The sequence below is a fragment of the Oncorhynchus kisutch genome, linkage group LG10 (assembly GCF_002021735.2).
Source record: "Oncorhynchus kisutch isolate 150728-3 linkage group LG10, Okis_V2, whole genome shotgun sequence".
NCBI lineage: Eukaryota > Metazoa > Chordata > Actinopteri > Salmoniformes > Salmonidae > Oncorhynchus > Oncorhynchus kisutch.
Genome location: NC_034183.2, coordinates 62,865,232 through 62,878,668, shown reverse-complemented (window position 1 = coordinate 62,878,668; position 13,437 = coordinate 62,865,232). Strand labels below are relative to the sequence as shown.

The 13,437-nt window shown below is 45.3% G+C and overlaps 3 protein-coding genes across 10 annotated transcripts in view; 1 reads left to right on the top strand and 2 right to left on the bottom strand.

The window, feature by feature from the left end:
* Window positions 1-3: 3 nt before the first annotated feature.
* LOC109892010 (cerebellar degeneration-related protein 2-like) lies at window positions 4-11,551 on the top strand. The gene is made up of 5 exons (XM_031834622.1): window positions 4-568; window positions 7,533-7,645; window positions 8,495-8,643; window positions 8,945-9,109; window positions 9,292-11,551. The coding sequence occupies exons 1-5, from the start codon at window positions 490-492 to the stop codon at window positions 10,265-10,267; spliced, it is 1,482 nt and encodes a 493-aa protein (XP_031690482.1). The 5' UTR covers window positions 4-489; the 3' UTR covers window positions 10,268-11,551.
* The window catches only part of LOC109893547 (THO complex subunit 4), a 19,368-nt gene continuing 17,478 nt past the window's right edge, over window positions 11,548-13,437 (bottom strand). For both annotated transcript variants that reach the window (XM_031834623.1, XM_020486796.2), the window contains one exon: window positions 11,548-13,314. The gene's annotated coding sequence lies outside the window, so the exon portion shown is untranslated. The remainder of the gene's footprint in view (window positions 13,315-13,437) is intronic.
* Window positions 11,548-13,437, bottom strand: part of LOC109893552 (rho GDP-dissociation inhibitor 1-like) — a 14,922-nt gene continuing 13,032 nt past the window's right edge. For all 7 annotated transcript variants that reach the window (XM_020486806.2, XM_031834625.1, XM_020486805.2 and 4 more), the window contains one exon: window positions 11,548-13,314. In XM_020486806.2, coding sequence (XP_020342395.1) covers window positions 13,115-13,314 — 200 coding nt within the window. In that variant the 3' untranslated portion in view covers window positions 11,548-13,114. The remainder of the gene's footprint in view (window positions 13,315-13,437) is intronic.

Here is a 13,437-nt window from a genome sequence, read left to right as displayed (position 1 = left end):
GATATCGGTGCAAAGCACGAGTGAGTGGGGACTTGTAACAGCTGGAGACCTACGTAAATCACAATGGCGGGGGGGAATTATGAGTGTCACACATTTGTTCAGTGAACGTACACGTCTCAATATTGTACAATTTATTTCGTATGTTGTTCTCTATTTTTATTGTAGGCCGACAGTGCTGTCGTTGCGTATAGGGACTCGCTTATAGTGTTCAGTTTGTGCGTGCATTTTGTCGGCCTTGAGATATTAATTTAGTGTCAGGTGCGGTAAATTGATGCATCTGTCTCATTCGAATGGTTCATTGCAGAATGTTGGGGGCAGGTGCGCCCGCGGCTTTCCTAGTGAATGATAAAGGTTGATGAAAGGGTTACGGTTTGGGAGGCTGCGCAGTACGAAATTTCTTGATCATACAAGGCATGCTTTCGCTTCCGGGCTAGCGGTCAGAGATGTTAGAGCAGAGCGCACAGTGAACAAACGATAGACCGAGCATCGATGCTTCGTGCAGGCAGGATGGAGGAGTTTGTTACGGAGGAAGATGAGCCATGGTACGACCAACGGGATTTGGAGCAGGGTGAGTAGACTGACACGCCATTGTTGTTACTTTGTGACCGTGGTTATATTTGTTGCAGGTTTTGTTTAGCCTTGTATGCGAATCATTCCGATACAATAAAAACATTCCCAGCAAAAAGCAGCTGATGCTGGGTACCGACCTCATCGCTGTCATTTAATGCAACAACCTGAAGATGTCTCAAAGGATGCTAATTGGCCCTTCAAGAAAATATAATATTATTGACATTTCATTTGAAGAATTCATGACATGTTCTGCAATTTTGGCTCGATATTCAAGTGTGCGTGTCTGGAATGGACTACTGTCTTGTTGATATTATCCTTGATATGATAAAACTGAGAAATTGTGATGGCGCTCATGCACTTTCAAGACAGACCCCATCACCCCAAGACAGACTTCACCCTCCATCTCTCACATCATATATGATGAACGGTCACGTGCCAACCCTCTGCCCTCGGTTATTTTTCTCAAGTCACCAAAATGCTGAGTTGTGGTTCCCACTTGCATGGGGACGTGCTGGTGAGGTATTCGGTGATGGGGGCTGACATCAGGCTGACAGACCGAGAGATGATTTAAAACAAGTGGGATATTCAGGGAGACAACTGGTTGACATTGGCAGGATTCTGTGAAATTTTGAACAATGATTCTATGCAGTTGCAATCGCTGAGTGAGGGAAATGTCAGAGTTCTGTCTTTTTAAAAATGATTTATTACTGGTTAGACTGAAGACACAAGACATTTACTAACTTCATGTCTGTGCTCTGATAAAAAAAAATAGGGATCAACAATGGAGATGCTCCTAAAGAATCTATGTTTTGAGATGCTTGAAAAGGCACATAATACACACAACCTTTTCAAATCAAATGTATTTATATAGCCCTTCGTACATCAGCTGATATCTCAAAGTGCTGTACAGAAACCCAGCCTAAAACCCCAGACAGCAAGCAATGCAGGTGTAGAAGCACGGTGGCTAGGAAAAACTCCCTAGAAAGGCCAAAACCTAGGAAGAAACCTAGAGAGGAACCAGGCTATGTGGGGTGGCCAGTCCTCTTCTGGCTGTGCCGGGTGGAGATTATAACAGAACATGGCCAAGATGTTCAAATGTTCATAAATGACCAGCATGGTCAAATAATAATAAGGCAGAACAGTTGAAACTGGAGCAGCACCACGGCCAGGTGGACTGGGGACCGCAAGGAGTCATGTCATGTAGTCCTGAGGCATGGTCCTAGGGCTCAGGTCCTCCAAGAGAGAGAGAGAATTAGAGAGAGCACACTTAAATTCAAATCAAATCAAATCAAAATTTATTTATATAGCCCTTCGTACATCAGCTGATATCTCAAAGTGCTGTACAGAAACCCAGCCTAAAACCCCAAACAGCAAGCAATGCAGGTGGAGAAGCACGGTGGCTAGGAAAAACTCCCTAGAAAGGCCAATACCTAGGAAGAAACCTAGAGAGGAACCAGGCTATGTGGGGTGGCCAGTCCTCTTCTGGCTGTGCCGGGTGGAGATTATAACAGAACATGGTCAAGATGTTCAATGTTCATAAATGACCAGCATGGTCGAATAATAATAAGGCAGAACAGTTGAAACTAGAGCAGCAGCACAGTCAGGTGGAAGTTGAAACTGGAGCAGCAGCATGGCCAGGTAGACTGGGGACAGCAAGGAGTCATCATGTCAGGTAGTCCTGGGGCATGGTCCTAGGGCTCAGGTCAGTTGAAACTGGAACAGCAGCATGGCCAGGTGGACTGGGGACAGCAAGGAGTCATCATGTCAGGTAGTCCTGGGGCATGGTCCTAGGGCTCAGGTCCTCCGAGAGAGAGAAAGAAAGAGAGAAGGAGAGAATTAGAGAACGCACACTTAGATTCACACAGGACACCGAATAGGACAGGAGAAGTACTCCAGATATAACAAACTGACCCCAGCCCCCCGACACATAAACTACTGCAGCATAAATACTGGAGGCTGAGACAGGAGGGGTCAGGAGACACTGTGGCCCCATCCGAGGACACCCCCGGACAGGGCCAAACAGGAAGGATATAACCCCACCCACTTTGCCAAAGCACAGCCCCCACACCACTAGAGGGATATCTTCAACCACCAACTTACCATCCTGAGACAAGGCTGAGTATAGCCCACAAAGATCTCCGCCACGGCACAACCCAAGGGGGGGGGGGGGTGCCAACCCAGACAGGATGACCACAACAGTGAATCAACCCACAATTCACACAGGACACCGAATAGGACAGGAGAAGTACTCCAGATATAACAAACTGACCCTAGCCCCCCGACACATAAACTACTGCAGCATAAATACTGGAGGCTGAGACAGGAGGGGTCAGGAGACACTGTGGCCCCATCCGAGGACAAATCCTGAGACAAGGCCGAGTATAGCCCACAAAGATCTCCGCTACGGCACAACCCAAGGAGGTTGTGGGGGGGCTTACCTTTTCCATTCACCCAGGGCTTAGTCTGATAATACATCCCTCCTATAGAGTGACACACCCCTTTGTATCTCTTCCTCAACTGTTTGATTTAGTTAACTCAATTGGACCCCATTGTCTGTCTCTTCCTCCACTAATGGCTAGATAGACATAGATGAGGACCTGTGTAGTCTCTGCTCTCACTCCCTGTGTATTGATCTGGCAGAGCAGTGTCTCCCACCTCTGGTCTTATCCCCATATTTTGAAACAGAACGGGAAAGAAGCTATTGTTTTAGCATTTTAAATGTCCCCACAAGTTATGAAATAGGTCAAAGCCGTATTTTCCTAGCAATAATTTATTATAAAGGGTAAATTTGGTATATTAGGATAGTAGGCGGTGTGAGTTCCAGATGGTGGGATGAGGTACAGTTGAAGTCAGAAGTTTACATACACTTAGGTTGGAGTCATTAACTAGTTTTTCAACCACTCTACACATTTCTTGTTAACAAACTATAGTTTTGTCAAGTCGGTTAGGACATCTACTTTGTACATGACACAAGTCATTTTTCCAACAATAGTTTACAGACAGATTATTTCACTTATAATTCACTGTATCACAATTCCAGTGGGTCAGAAGTTTACATACACTAAGTTGACTGTGCCTTTTGAACAGCTTGGAAAAGTACAGAAAATGATGTCATGGCTTTAGAAGCTTCTGATAGGCTAATTGACATTATTTTAGTCAATTGGAGGTGTACCTATGGATGTATTTCAAAGCCTACCTTCAAACTCAGTGCCTCTTTGCTTGACATCGTGGGAAATTCTAAAGAAATCAGCCAAGACCTCACAAAAAAAATGTAGACCTCCACAAGTCTGGTTCATCCTTGGGAGTAATTTCCAAATGCCTGAAGGTACCACGTTCACCTGTACAAACAATAGTACGCAAGTATTAACACCATGGGACCATGCTGCCATCATACCACTCAGGAAGGAGACTCGTTCTGTCTCCTAGATATGAACGTACTTTGGTGCGAAAAGTGCAAATCAATCCCAGAACAACAACAAAGGACCTTGTGAAGATGCTGGAGGAAACGGGCAAACATGTCTATATCCACAGTAAAACTAGTCTTATATCGACATAACCTAATAGGCCGCTCAGCAAGGAAGAAGCCACTGCTCCAAAACCACCATAAAAAAGCCAGACTACGCTTTGAAATTACACATGAGGACAAATATTGTACTTTTTGGAGGAATGTCCTCTGGTCTGAGGAAAAACAGAACTGTTTGGCCATAATGACCATCGTTATGTTTGGAGGAAAAAGGAGGCTTGCAAGCCGAAGAACACCATCCCAACCGTGAAGAACGGGGGTGGCAGCATCATGTTGTGGGGGTGCTTTGCTGCAAGACGGGCTGGTGCACTTCACAAAATAGATGGCATCATGAGGGAGGGAAAATTATGTGGATATATTGAAGCAACATCTCAAGAAATCAGTCTGGAAGTTAAAGCTTGGTCGCAAATGGGTCTTCCAAACGGACAATGACAGCCAAGCATACTTCCAAAGTTGTGTCAAAATGGTTTAAGGACAACAAAGTCGAGGTATTGGAGTGGCCATCACAAAGCCCTGACCTCAATCCCATAGAAAATATGTGGGCAGAACTGAAAAAGCGTGTGTGAGCAAGGAGGCCTACAAACCTGACTCAGTTACACCAGCTCGGTCAGGAGGAATGGGCCAAAATTCACCCAACTTATAGTGGGAAGCTTGTGGAAGGATACCTGAAACGTTTGATCCAAGTTAAACAATTTAAAGGCAATGCTACCAAATACTAATTGAGTGTATGTAAACTTCTGACCCACTGGGAATGTGGTGAAAGAAATAAATGCCAAATTAAATTATTCTCTCTCCTATTTTTCTGACATTTCACATTCTTAAAATAACGTGTTGATCCTAACTGACCTAAGACTGGGAATTTTTTACTCGGATTGAATGTCAGGAATTGTGAGAAACTGAGTTGAAATGTATTTGGCTAAGGTGTATGTAAACTTCTGACTTCAACTGTATGTACAGTATATGTCCTTCCCCAGCCCTCGTCCTCCACATCACCCCATTGACCGATGACCCAGAGAATAAAAGCAGCTTTGCATCTCATCAGTGTTTCCCTGGTCAGGGTTTGGGAACCAGGTGTGACCCTGCATATAAAGTTGTAATAGTACAGTTTTAGCATGCTGTTCCAACCAAGGGGTCATATTGTATTTGCTATGGTCTATTTACACTCACGTTCACACAGAGTGAATATGTGATTATTATGTAAGTGATCTGTATTCAGGGCTGCCCTCAGTGGTCATAATCATCAGCTCAACATGTGTATCCTGTCTGTCCAGATGGTAGGGTATGACGTCATAGTTGTAGCAGCTGGTGCAGTGTGATGTGCTTCACTAGATGCTATATGAGTTATATACATCCAAGGGCATAAGGATGATGCATAGCCACACGTGCAGAAGGCTGCAGTGCACATGAGCTGTGTGTGTGCCAAGGTTGCCATGGGGAGATGTCAGTTTCACAGTGTCATTGCTTTGTCCTGTTAAAATTCTTATGTTATTCACTTGTTTTCAATGAAGTGGGTACATGATTTGTCCTATTTACCGGGATATCTCTTGCCCTCTCAGCAAACTCAGATTCTTATCCGTTCGCCAGCCCAAGCAACCGTTGTGCGGCAGCGTTTTGATAAAGGCACAACCAGAAGATTACATAACTTTTAAGCTTTATACAATGTGTACCAGGCACTTTTGTGTTGGTCACGTAGCATCTGGAGGTGTGTTTTGGATCATTGTCCTGTTGAAAAACAAATGATAGTCCCACTAAGCGCAAATCAGATGGAATGATGTATTGCTGTAGTCATGCTGGTTAAGTGTGCCTTGAATTCTAAATAAATCACTGACAGTGTCACCAGCAAAGCACACCCACACCATCACACCTGCTTCATGGTGGGAACCAAACATGCGGAGATCATCCGTTCACCTACTCTGCGTCAAAAAGACACCCAGCGGTTGGAAACAAAAATCTCCAATTTGGACTCATCAGACCAAAGGACAGAGTTCCACCAGTCTAATGTCCATTGTTTGTGTTTCTTGGCCCAAGCAAGTCTCTTCTTATTGGTGTCCTTTAGTAGTGATTTCTTTGCAGAATCTCAAATATAAGATATCTTTTTATTTAACACTTTTTGGTTACTACATGATTCCATATGTTATTTCATAGTTTTGATGTCTTCACTATTCTACAATGTAGAAAATAGTTTTAAAAAATAAAGAAAAACCCTTGAATGAATAGGTGTCCAAACTTTTGACTGGTACTGTACATGTTGAAGACGGGCCTCTTGTCCTCTGCCTCGTTCCCTTTTGAATGGTTAGCTCCTGTTGCCATTCATTGCATTATCTCTGATACACACACACACACAGCTACTGCTCCAGACAGCCATACTATAATTCAACTCATGTTCCTTAGATGTGTACTGTGCAGCAGCATGGTGTTCCCCACTGTTGTGTTCCTGTTAGTGCTGACACCATGCACTATGCTGATTTAAAATGCTGCATTCATGTTCTGTAATGGAGGTCAATTGTTCTCCGTTTAACACCCCCTCTCCTCCTCCCACTGTACTGTCATGGGCTCTGAGTAGTGGGGCAGGCATGTTGGAGCCAGGAGCCAGCACAGCTCCCCTCTTCATCCTTACTCTCAGTCCAAGTAGGCCTCGTCACTGCAGCACCCGATGAATAATGGATCCATCAAGCTGCTGGTGGAAACCAAGTGACTCGCTGCCCTTATCCCTCCCAGGTCTAAAATGGGATCATGTTTGTATGTGTGTTTCTTTGTGGAAATGTCTGTCAAAGCAGATTGAGAGCAGAGATGTGCTGGAGTTGATTGTTTAACATTTTCCCCAGAAACCAATGTTGTTGTGACAATAAAGATTTATGTGTACCAATCGGTGCAGCTAAAACCTTTACGCTTGTATGTACAGACTGTACAGACGCTCTTCTTTTTGGAGTGGGGTAATAAGAACTAAGAGGGATATTTCTGTCATTCTGACCAGGAGTAATGGTGAACGAGCTCTGAGATGACCTGTATTAGTGTTTTGCCCTGTGTATTAGTGTTTTGCCCTGTGTAGTCCAGACAGAGCCTGTGCTAACTAGGTTTTCTCCCTTATCCTTCTCCTTTCCCCTGCAGTCAGACTCCATTTTCTTGAGCTCATCTTGGCAGAGATCACAGAAGCTGGTCTTAGTCAGAGAAGATGGAGGATTACATTTTGTTTTACTCCAGCAAGGGGAATTGAATGAGGGGATTTTCTCTCTCTTGCTCGTTTTTTAAGGAAAGCCAGAAAGTATTGCATTAATGGAGTTAAAACATTCCATAATGATCTAATGCAACACTTGAACTGAGCTGGGCTAATGCAGCAACTGACAATATTACTGGTGGATGAAATGTGAATGAAAGAGTTAAAATAGTTTTTCTGTATCCAGACCAGTACTCTCTCGACCTCCTCTCTGTCCCCTCACAGATCTGCACCTGGCAGCTGAGCTGGGGAAGACCCTGTTGGAGCGCAACAAGGAGCTGGAGGACTCCTTACAACAGATGTACATCAACAATGAGGAACAGGTGCAGGAGATCGAGGTATAGCATCATTACCACTTTCACTAACTGTGTGTGAGCGTGTGTACATGTCATGAATGATCCTGCAAAGTGTCCTGCCCATCTTCCGAAAAACATCTGAAACCCTGAATGAAACCTCTTCAAACAGTATTTTAAATAATCCTCCTCATCACCTTGACCCCCCCCCCCCCCCTTAGCTAACTAAGTTGCTCTGGATAAGAGCGTCTGCTAAGTGACTAAAATGTTTAAAAAAACAATTACATGTTTAATTGCTGAGAGGCCATATTGTCAAGCATGGCACCGGACTGGTGTGTTAGCTAGAGTGTTTGGGTTTTAAACTACTGACGGTGCACTTCATGATCCTGCAAAGTGGCTCTTCTCTCTAGGCTAGCCCAATTACATTCTCCTTGACGCGCCATCAAGTCAATTAAACCCTGCAGAGCTCTGATAGGAGAGGAACAGAGTGCAGCTGTATGAGAGTGGGAGAGCGAGAGAGAGTGTGTGTTTACTTAGAGTGTGCGGCTGCAACAACAAAGCTGATGGCCGATTCAACCAATGACACACTTTAATCTGCTGGAGAAGAAGAATAAAGTTGATCCACATTTGTTTCTGTAGACAGGAATTAGGAAATTGTGACCCTATTTTGCTTAACCATCATGGAATCCTGTCATATCCATGTGACTTTTTTTTTTTTTACAGCAGTGTCTGGCATTGGGTGTATCTCAATAGTCTAAAACAGCTTCATCTCCTCCTCTCCATCTGCACTGATGTAACCTATAGATGTCCAGTTATTTTATATCTGTTTTAGACTCTTTAGATTGTCTCCCTGTAAGGTCCATGTCTTCATTCACATGTCTATTCCCCCTGCAGTACCTGTCCAAGCAGCTGGAGATGCTGAGGGAGATGAACGAGCAGCATGCCAAGGTCTACGAGCAGCTAGACGTGACGGCCAGAGAGCTGGAGATCACCAATGAGAAACTGGTTATAGAGAGCAAGGCCTCGCAGCAGAAGATAGACAGGTGAGGGTTAATACTCTCCCGAGTTGTTCTCACTGCTATGATCTACAATATGAGCATTCACTCTATGTAAGACTGTACCATGACCTCTTTCCTCACTGTGTTTATACCAAGGATTTCTAAGAAATATTTGGTTTAAGAGTTAACAAGCTTAGTTCTTGAATGGTTCCTACTGTTCATAGTAAATAAATGCGTCTCACCATTGTTTTTGTGACACAGGCTCAGCATAGTCACGGTACAGTATTGTACATTATGTTGTGATGTAAATAAGATTTAGTCCACTTTCGTTTGTGTGCGCTTACAGGTTGACGGGTACCATGGAGACACTGCAGGCTCAGGTGGATACCATGACAGCTCGTGTGGAGGAACTACGTATACTAAAGGAGCTGAGGGACCACAGAGAGGAGCGGGAGCGACGCAAGACTGTCCACTCCTTCCCCTGCCTTAAAGAACTCTGCACTGCACCAAAGTACAGTAAAGAGCAATGCTCTATGTAGTCTTTCTCAAAAGTCCAAAGTACTGTATGTGAAAGTATGCTAATATGCTGAGTACATTTGACAAATGACCTGAATGTATGGTGTTCAGATTACATAAGAATGCAATTTCCCTGCTGTATCCTTGTGCTCCTCTGTGTGGTGTATCGCTCTACAGGTATGAGGATGGCTTCCTGGTGGCCATCCCCGGCAGTGTGGACCTGGTGTCTGAGCGTGAGCGCCGGCCGCTGGACGAGGAGAACGAGCGTCTAAAAGGTGTGGTCTCCTCCCTGAGGTCCGCCATGGTAGTAGAACGGGGCCGGAGGGAGGGGGCAGAGAGGGAGTGCACAGCTGTGCTGCAGGAGTTTGAGCTTATGGAACAACGCCTCCTGGGGGCTGAGGGCTGCCAGCTGCGAGTGCAGGAGCTGGAGGCGGAGCTTCAGGAGATGCAGCAGCTGAGGAGGTCCCGGGTCTGTCTGTTGGATGAGGGTCTGGAGCAGACCCTGCTCAACAATGCCCCTGAGACCGACACACCCGAGGAGGGACTGGGGCAAAAGGAGGGAGGGGAGGGGACGGGGGAGTCCGGGGGGACAGGAGGAGGGGGGCAGCAGGGAGGCCCCGTGAGGAAAAGCTGCAGCGACACGGCGCTCAACGCCATCTCGGCCTGCGACGCCTCTGGCAGGCGACAGGGCAGCTACGCAATCCATGCCAACGGCGTGCGCAAGCGCGGCATGTCCATCCTGAGGGAAGTGGACGAGCAGTACCACGCCCTGCTGGAGAAATACGAGGAGCTGCTGGGGAAGTGCCGGCGCCACGAGGAGGGCATGTGCCACGCGGGGGTGCAGACGTCACGCCCTGTCTCTAGAGACCCCTCCATGAAGGACTGCGGCATGGCCACCCCCGGCCCCTCAGCCATGGCTGCTGCACCCACCACCCCGCCCCAGACCCCCTCCACCCCAGAGGCCCTGGAGGGCATCAGCCGGCAGGTAGACCAGGTGGACAAGAGGCTGGGCCAGAACACCCCAGAGTACAAGGCCCTGTTCAAAGAGATCTTCTCCCGCCTGCAGAAGACCAAGAGTGAAGTGAACACCACCAAGGGTAGGAAGTCCCCAAGGGTTGGAAGTCCTAAGGGGAAAAAGTCCAAAGACAAATGAGCTGCTTTCGTGATACTACTGAACATGACCTCTCCTGATACTACTGAACATGACCTCTCCTGATACTACTGAACATGACCTCTCCTGATACTACTGAACATGACCTCTCCTGATACTACTGAACATGACCTCTCCTGATACTACTGAACATGCACTGAAAACAATGGGTACAGAAGCCACAGATTTTTTTTCTTAATTAGTTTCTCTTTGTTTGACTGTGTTTGTTCAAAGGGGTCACTTGATGACAGGTTACCTGTACTTCTGCACTGGGGAAATGATACAATCTACTGTGGATGATCCCCTCAGCTGTTTTATCTTTCTGGATACAGCCACGTTTCACCCAGATGTACAATGAATTGTACCTCTGACGACATTCATCATCTGGGTAGATGAAATGCCTTGATTCTTGACCTAATTTAAGATCATTTATGACAACCTAGTTCTGCACTAAAAATCTGTTAGACCCATCTTTGGTCAAGACAATCCAGTACAATGTTTAAATGACTGAGTGTGTAGACTGAGACTGCACTAATTCTATTTAAAATGTATAAATAATTGCTATTTAATGTTTTTGATGACTGACAATGAATAACATGTGCAGAGCTATTCATAAAATGTTTTCAAAATCAATCCTGATGTTCAATGAATAACACTGTTGCCTTAACATCTTAGGCTTCACGTATGCATCTATCCAACACATACATTGGTTTTGAAATCAGTAGGTGAAGCCAGTAGACTTCAATTGAGGGAGCCCATGGTACTCAAGGAAGTGATAACTTGTTCTAAAATAAATACTGTATGTAAACTGTTAAACTATCAGTGTATTGGTGAATTTACCTTTTTGTAAAAGGATTCTCAAGATGGATATAATGTTGCCAAAATGGAGTTAGGTTGTCCAAGCTAGAGAACTGAGGACCTGCTGATGCTGTGTAGAAATTGAACTCTCAACCACACTTGACTAAGCTACTGTAACTGTGCTCTCTAAGCACTGACTCAGACCATGGGTACATCTCCATGACTCCTTGTTTCCTGGACTGCTTATTTCAAGTGCACAAGGGGCTCTAGCTGCCCTCTTATCAGTACTTTGGCTTTTCATTTGAATATTTTCCTTGTTCTCTTCTGCTCTTTGTGTGAGATGGTCTTCTATGCTGGTGTGTTCTAGATGCAGACTGGATGGTAGACGGGTGAAGATGGTTTACAGAACGTTGTACTTTAAAGCTGAATCAATAACAGAACAGTGTAAAGAGTAACATGACTTTGATTAAAAAGACACCGTGACCTCCAGTCTGAAGACTTTAATGTGACAGGTGAACAGTGTTCTCCAGGTGGCACACAGAATCAAAACCATACTGAAACAATGATCCAGTGACACATACTGAACCATTGAAACCAAACAAAGCCTGAGCCCTACATCACAAGTTATGACATTGATTAATGGAGTGTAGAAAAATATAACACGGTTTTGTATTAAGAGGTCTTGGCTGTTCTCGTTCTACTTAACTCTGGGTCTGCGCACAACTTAGACCTGACCTAAAACATCAGGCCCAAAGTTCAAAACTATTTGATGTTGAGTTCCCATTCTGAATGTCTGACCTTAGCAGAGAGAAGCTGGTGGTTGTAAAGGCTAGAGGCACAGCCAGTTTTGGTAATCCTGGAGTTGATTCATACTCGAGGTGAGCGGATTAACAACCCTTGTGTGACATTCCTCTCTGCTCACAAGGGCCACCAGCAAGGCCCCATATGAGACGCTACACTAATGGAGTTAGTGACTGGAAGAAGGCCTCATGGTCTGCTTAGAGGGCATTTGACAAGAAGCTCACTTCTTAGTTGTCAACAAAACCAGGTTCTTTATATCAATGTAAACACATTCACATCAGCAAACAGCACTAAAGGTGGTCCACATTGAGACCACCTGATGCGGTGAGGAGGGAAGGGAGCAGAGATGTCTGCTGTTCTTTCATGGTCTACTTCTACTGGCTAATCTGGAAAGAAGGTACAAGCATCTCAATGGTCTGTCTGATCATCTGTTCGCACCTGCACTCAGCCTAAAACTCTTTTACTCAAACCCTGTAGGAGGCTCTCGTAACAATCTGACAGTTCTGTTCTAAAGGCAAATGGCTCTTTGTGATCATTTCCTTCATCGTTAGTTCTATAGGAATCCTCTTTAAGGCCACATGGCTGCTGAATGAACTAGGTAGGGAGGTGAAAACCCTGACCAGGAAGAGGCACACTTGCACCTTCAGCAGGTGGTCACAGTGCCTCTGGTGGACTGCCGGTAAGTGCTGGTCATGCCACCTCTTAACGGTTAGGAATTCACACTAGTTCCAGAATAAACTAATTGTGTGGACTCTGGTACATATAATCTGCTCAAAGGCTTTCCACTGACAGAGGGCAACGTCCCCAACAAAGAGTACAGAGTGTGGACCTACCACAGCCTTTAACACACAGCAACACCTTTACAAGGCAGATCATGGTTGTATAAAACAATCAGCAGGAAGGGATGAAGGGGAAAGGATGGAATTCACACAGTTGATTGACATCCATATCAAGAGCATTAACAAATCAATCTTTCATTTTTTTCATTAAAAGAAAAAGGTTATATACAAACTAACCAAAACAAATTCATGATTGTGCACATGATTTGCTTCTCCACATATTCAATACTCAGCATCACAAGGAGTGTGTGGGGGGGGGGGGGGGGGGGGGGGGGGCATGACAACGTGATTGGAATGAAACTACTGCAGGGATTGGGGTGGACGAGAGAGCAATTTGCCTTAATTACTTATCACATAATTATGAATGTAAAATAATGGAGGGGGAAAATGGGGGAATTAAGTTGACGGGGACTCAGTCTTTCCACTCTTTCTTGATGTTAAGGTTCCACTCCCAGGAGAGGTGGTCGTGCTTATCGTCATCGGTGAACTTGGACTTGATGTTGTAGGTGCCGCGGGCCAGCATGCCTTTAGGAGCTTCCTCCAGAGGGGTCAGGAACTCATACTCTGCCGGCCGCGGCCCGTAGCTCCCCACCATGTAGTCTGACTTGTCAACTACACAGAGAGAGAGGAAAGAGAGGAGGGGCTTAGATTTATTTTCCAAAGTTGCCTCTTGACAAAAACAGGCCACCTCTCTGCGCCACTCCGGAACTATTAACAAGTCATTTAATGGCCGTC

Coding starts and splice junctions, on each gene's coding strand:
- LOC109892010 (XM_031834622.1), top strand. CDS start 490: ATGCTTCGTGCAGGCAGGATGGAGGAGTTTGTTACGGAGGAAGATGAG. Junction 7,646..8,494: donor AACAGGTGCAGGAGATCGAG/GTATAGCATCAT, acceptor TTCCCCCTGCAG/TACCTGTCCAAGCAGCTGGA. Junction 8,644..8,944: donor TCGCAGCAGAAGATAGACAG/GTGAGGGTTAAT, acceptor GTGCGCTTACAG/GTTGACGGGTACCATGGAGA.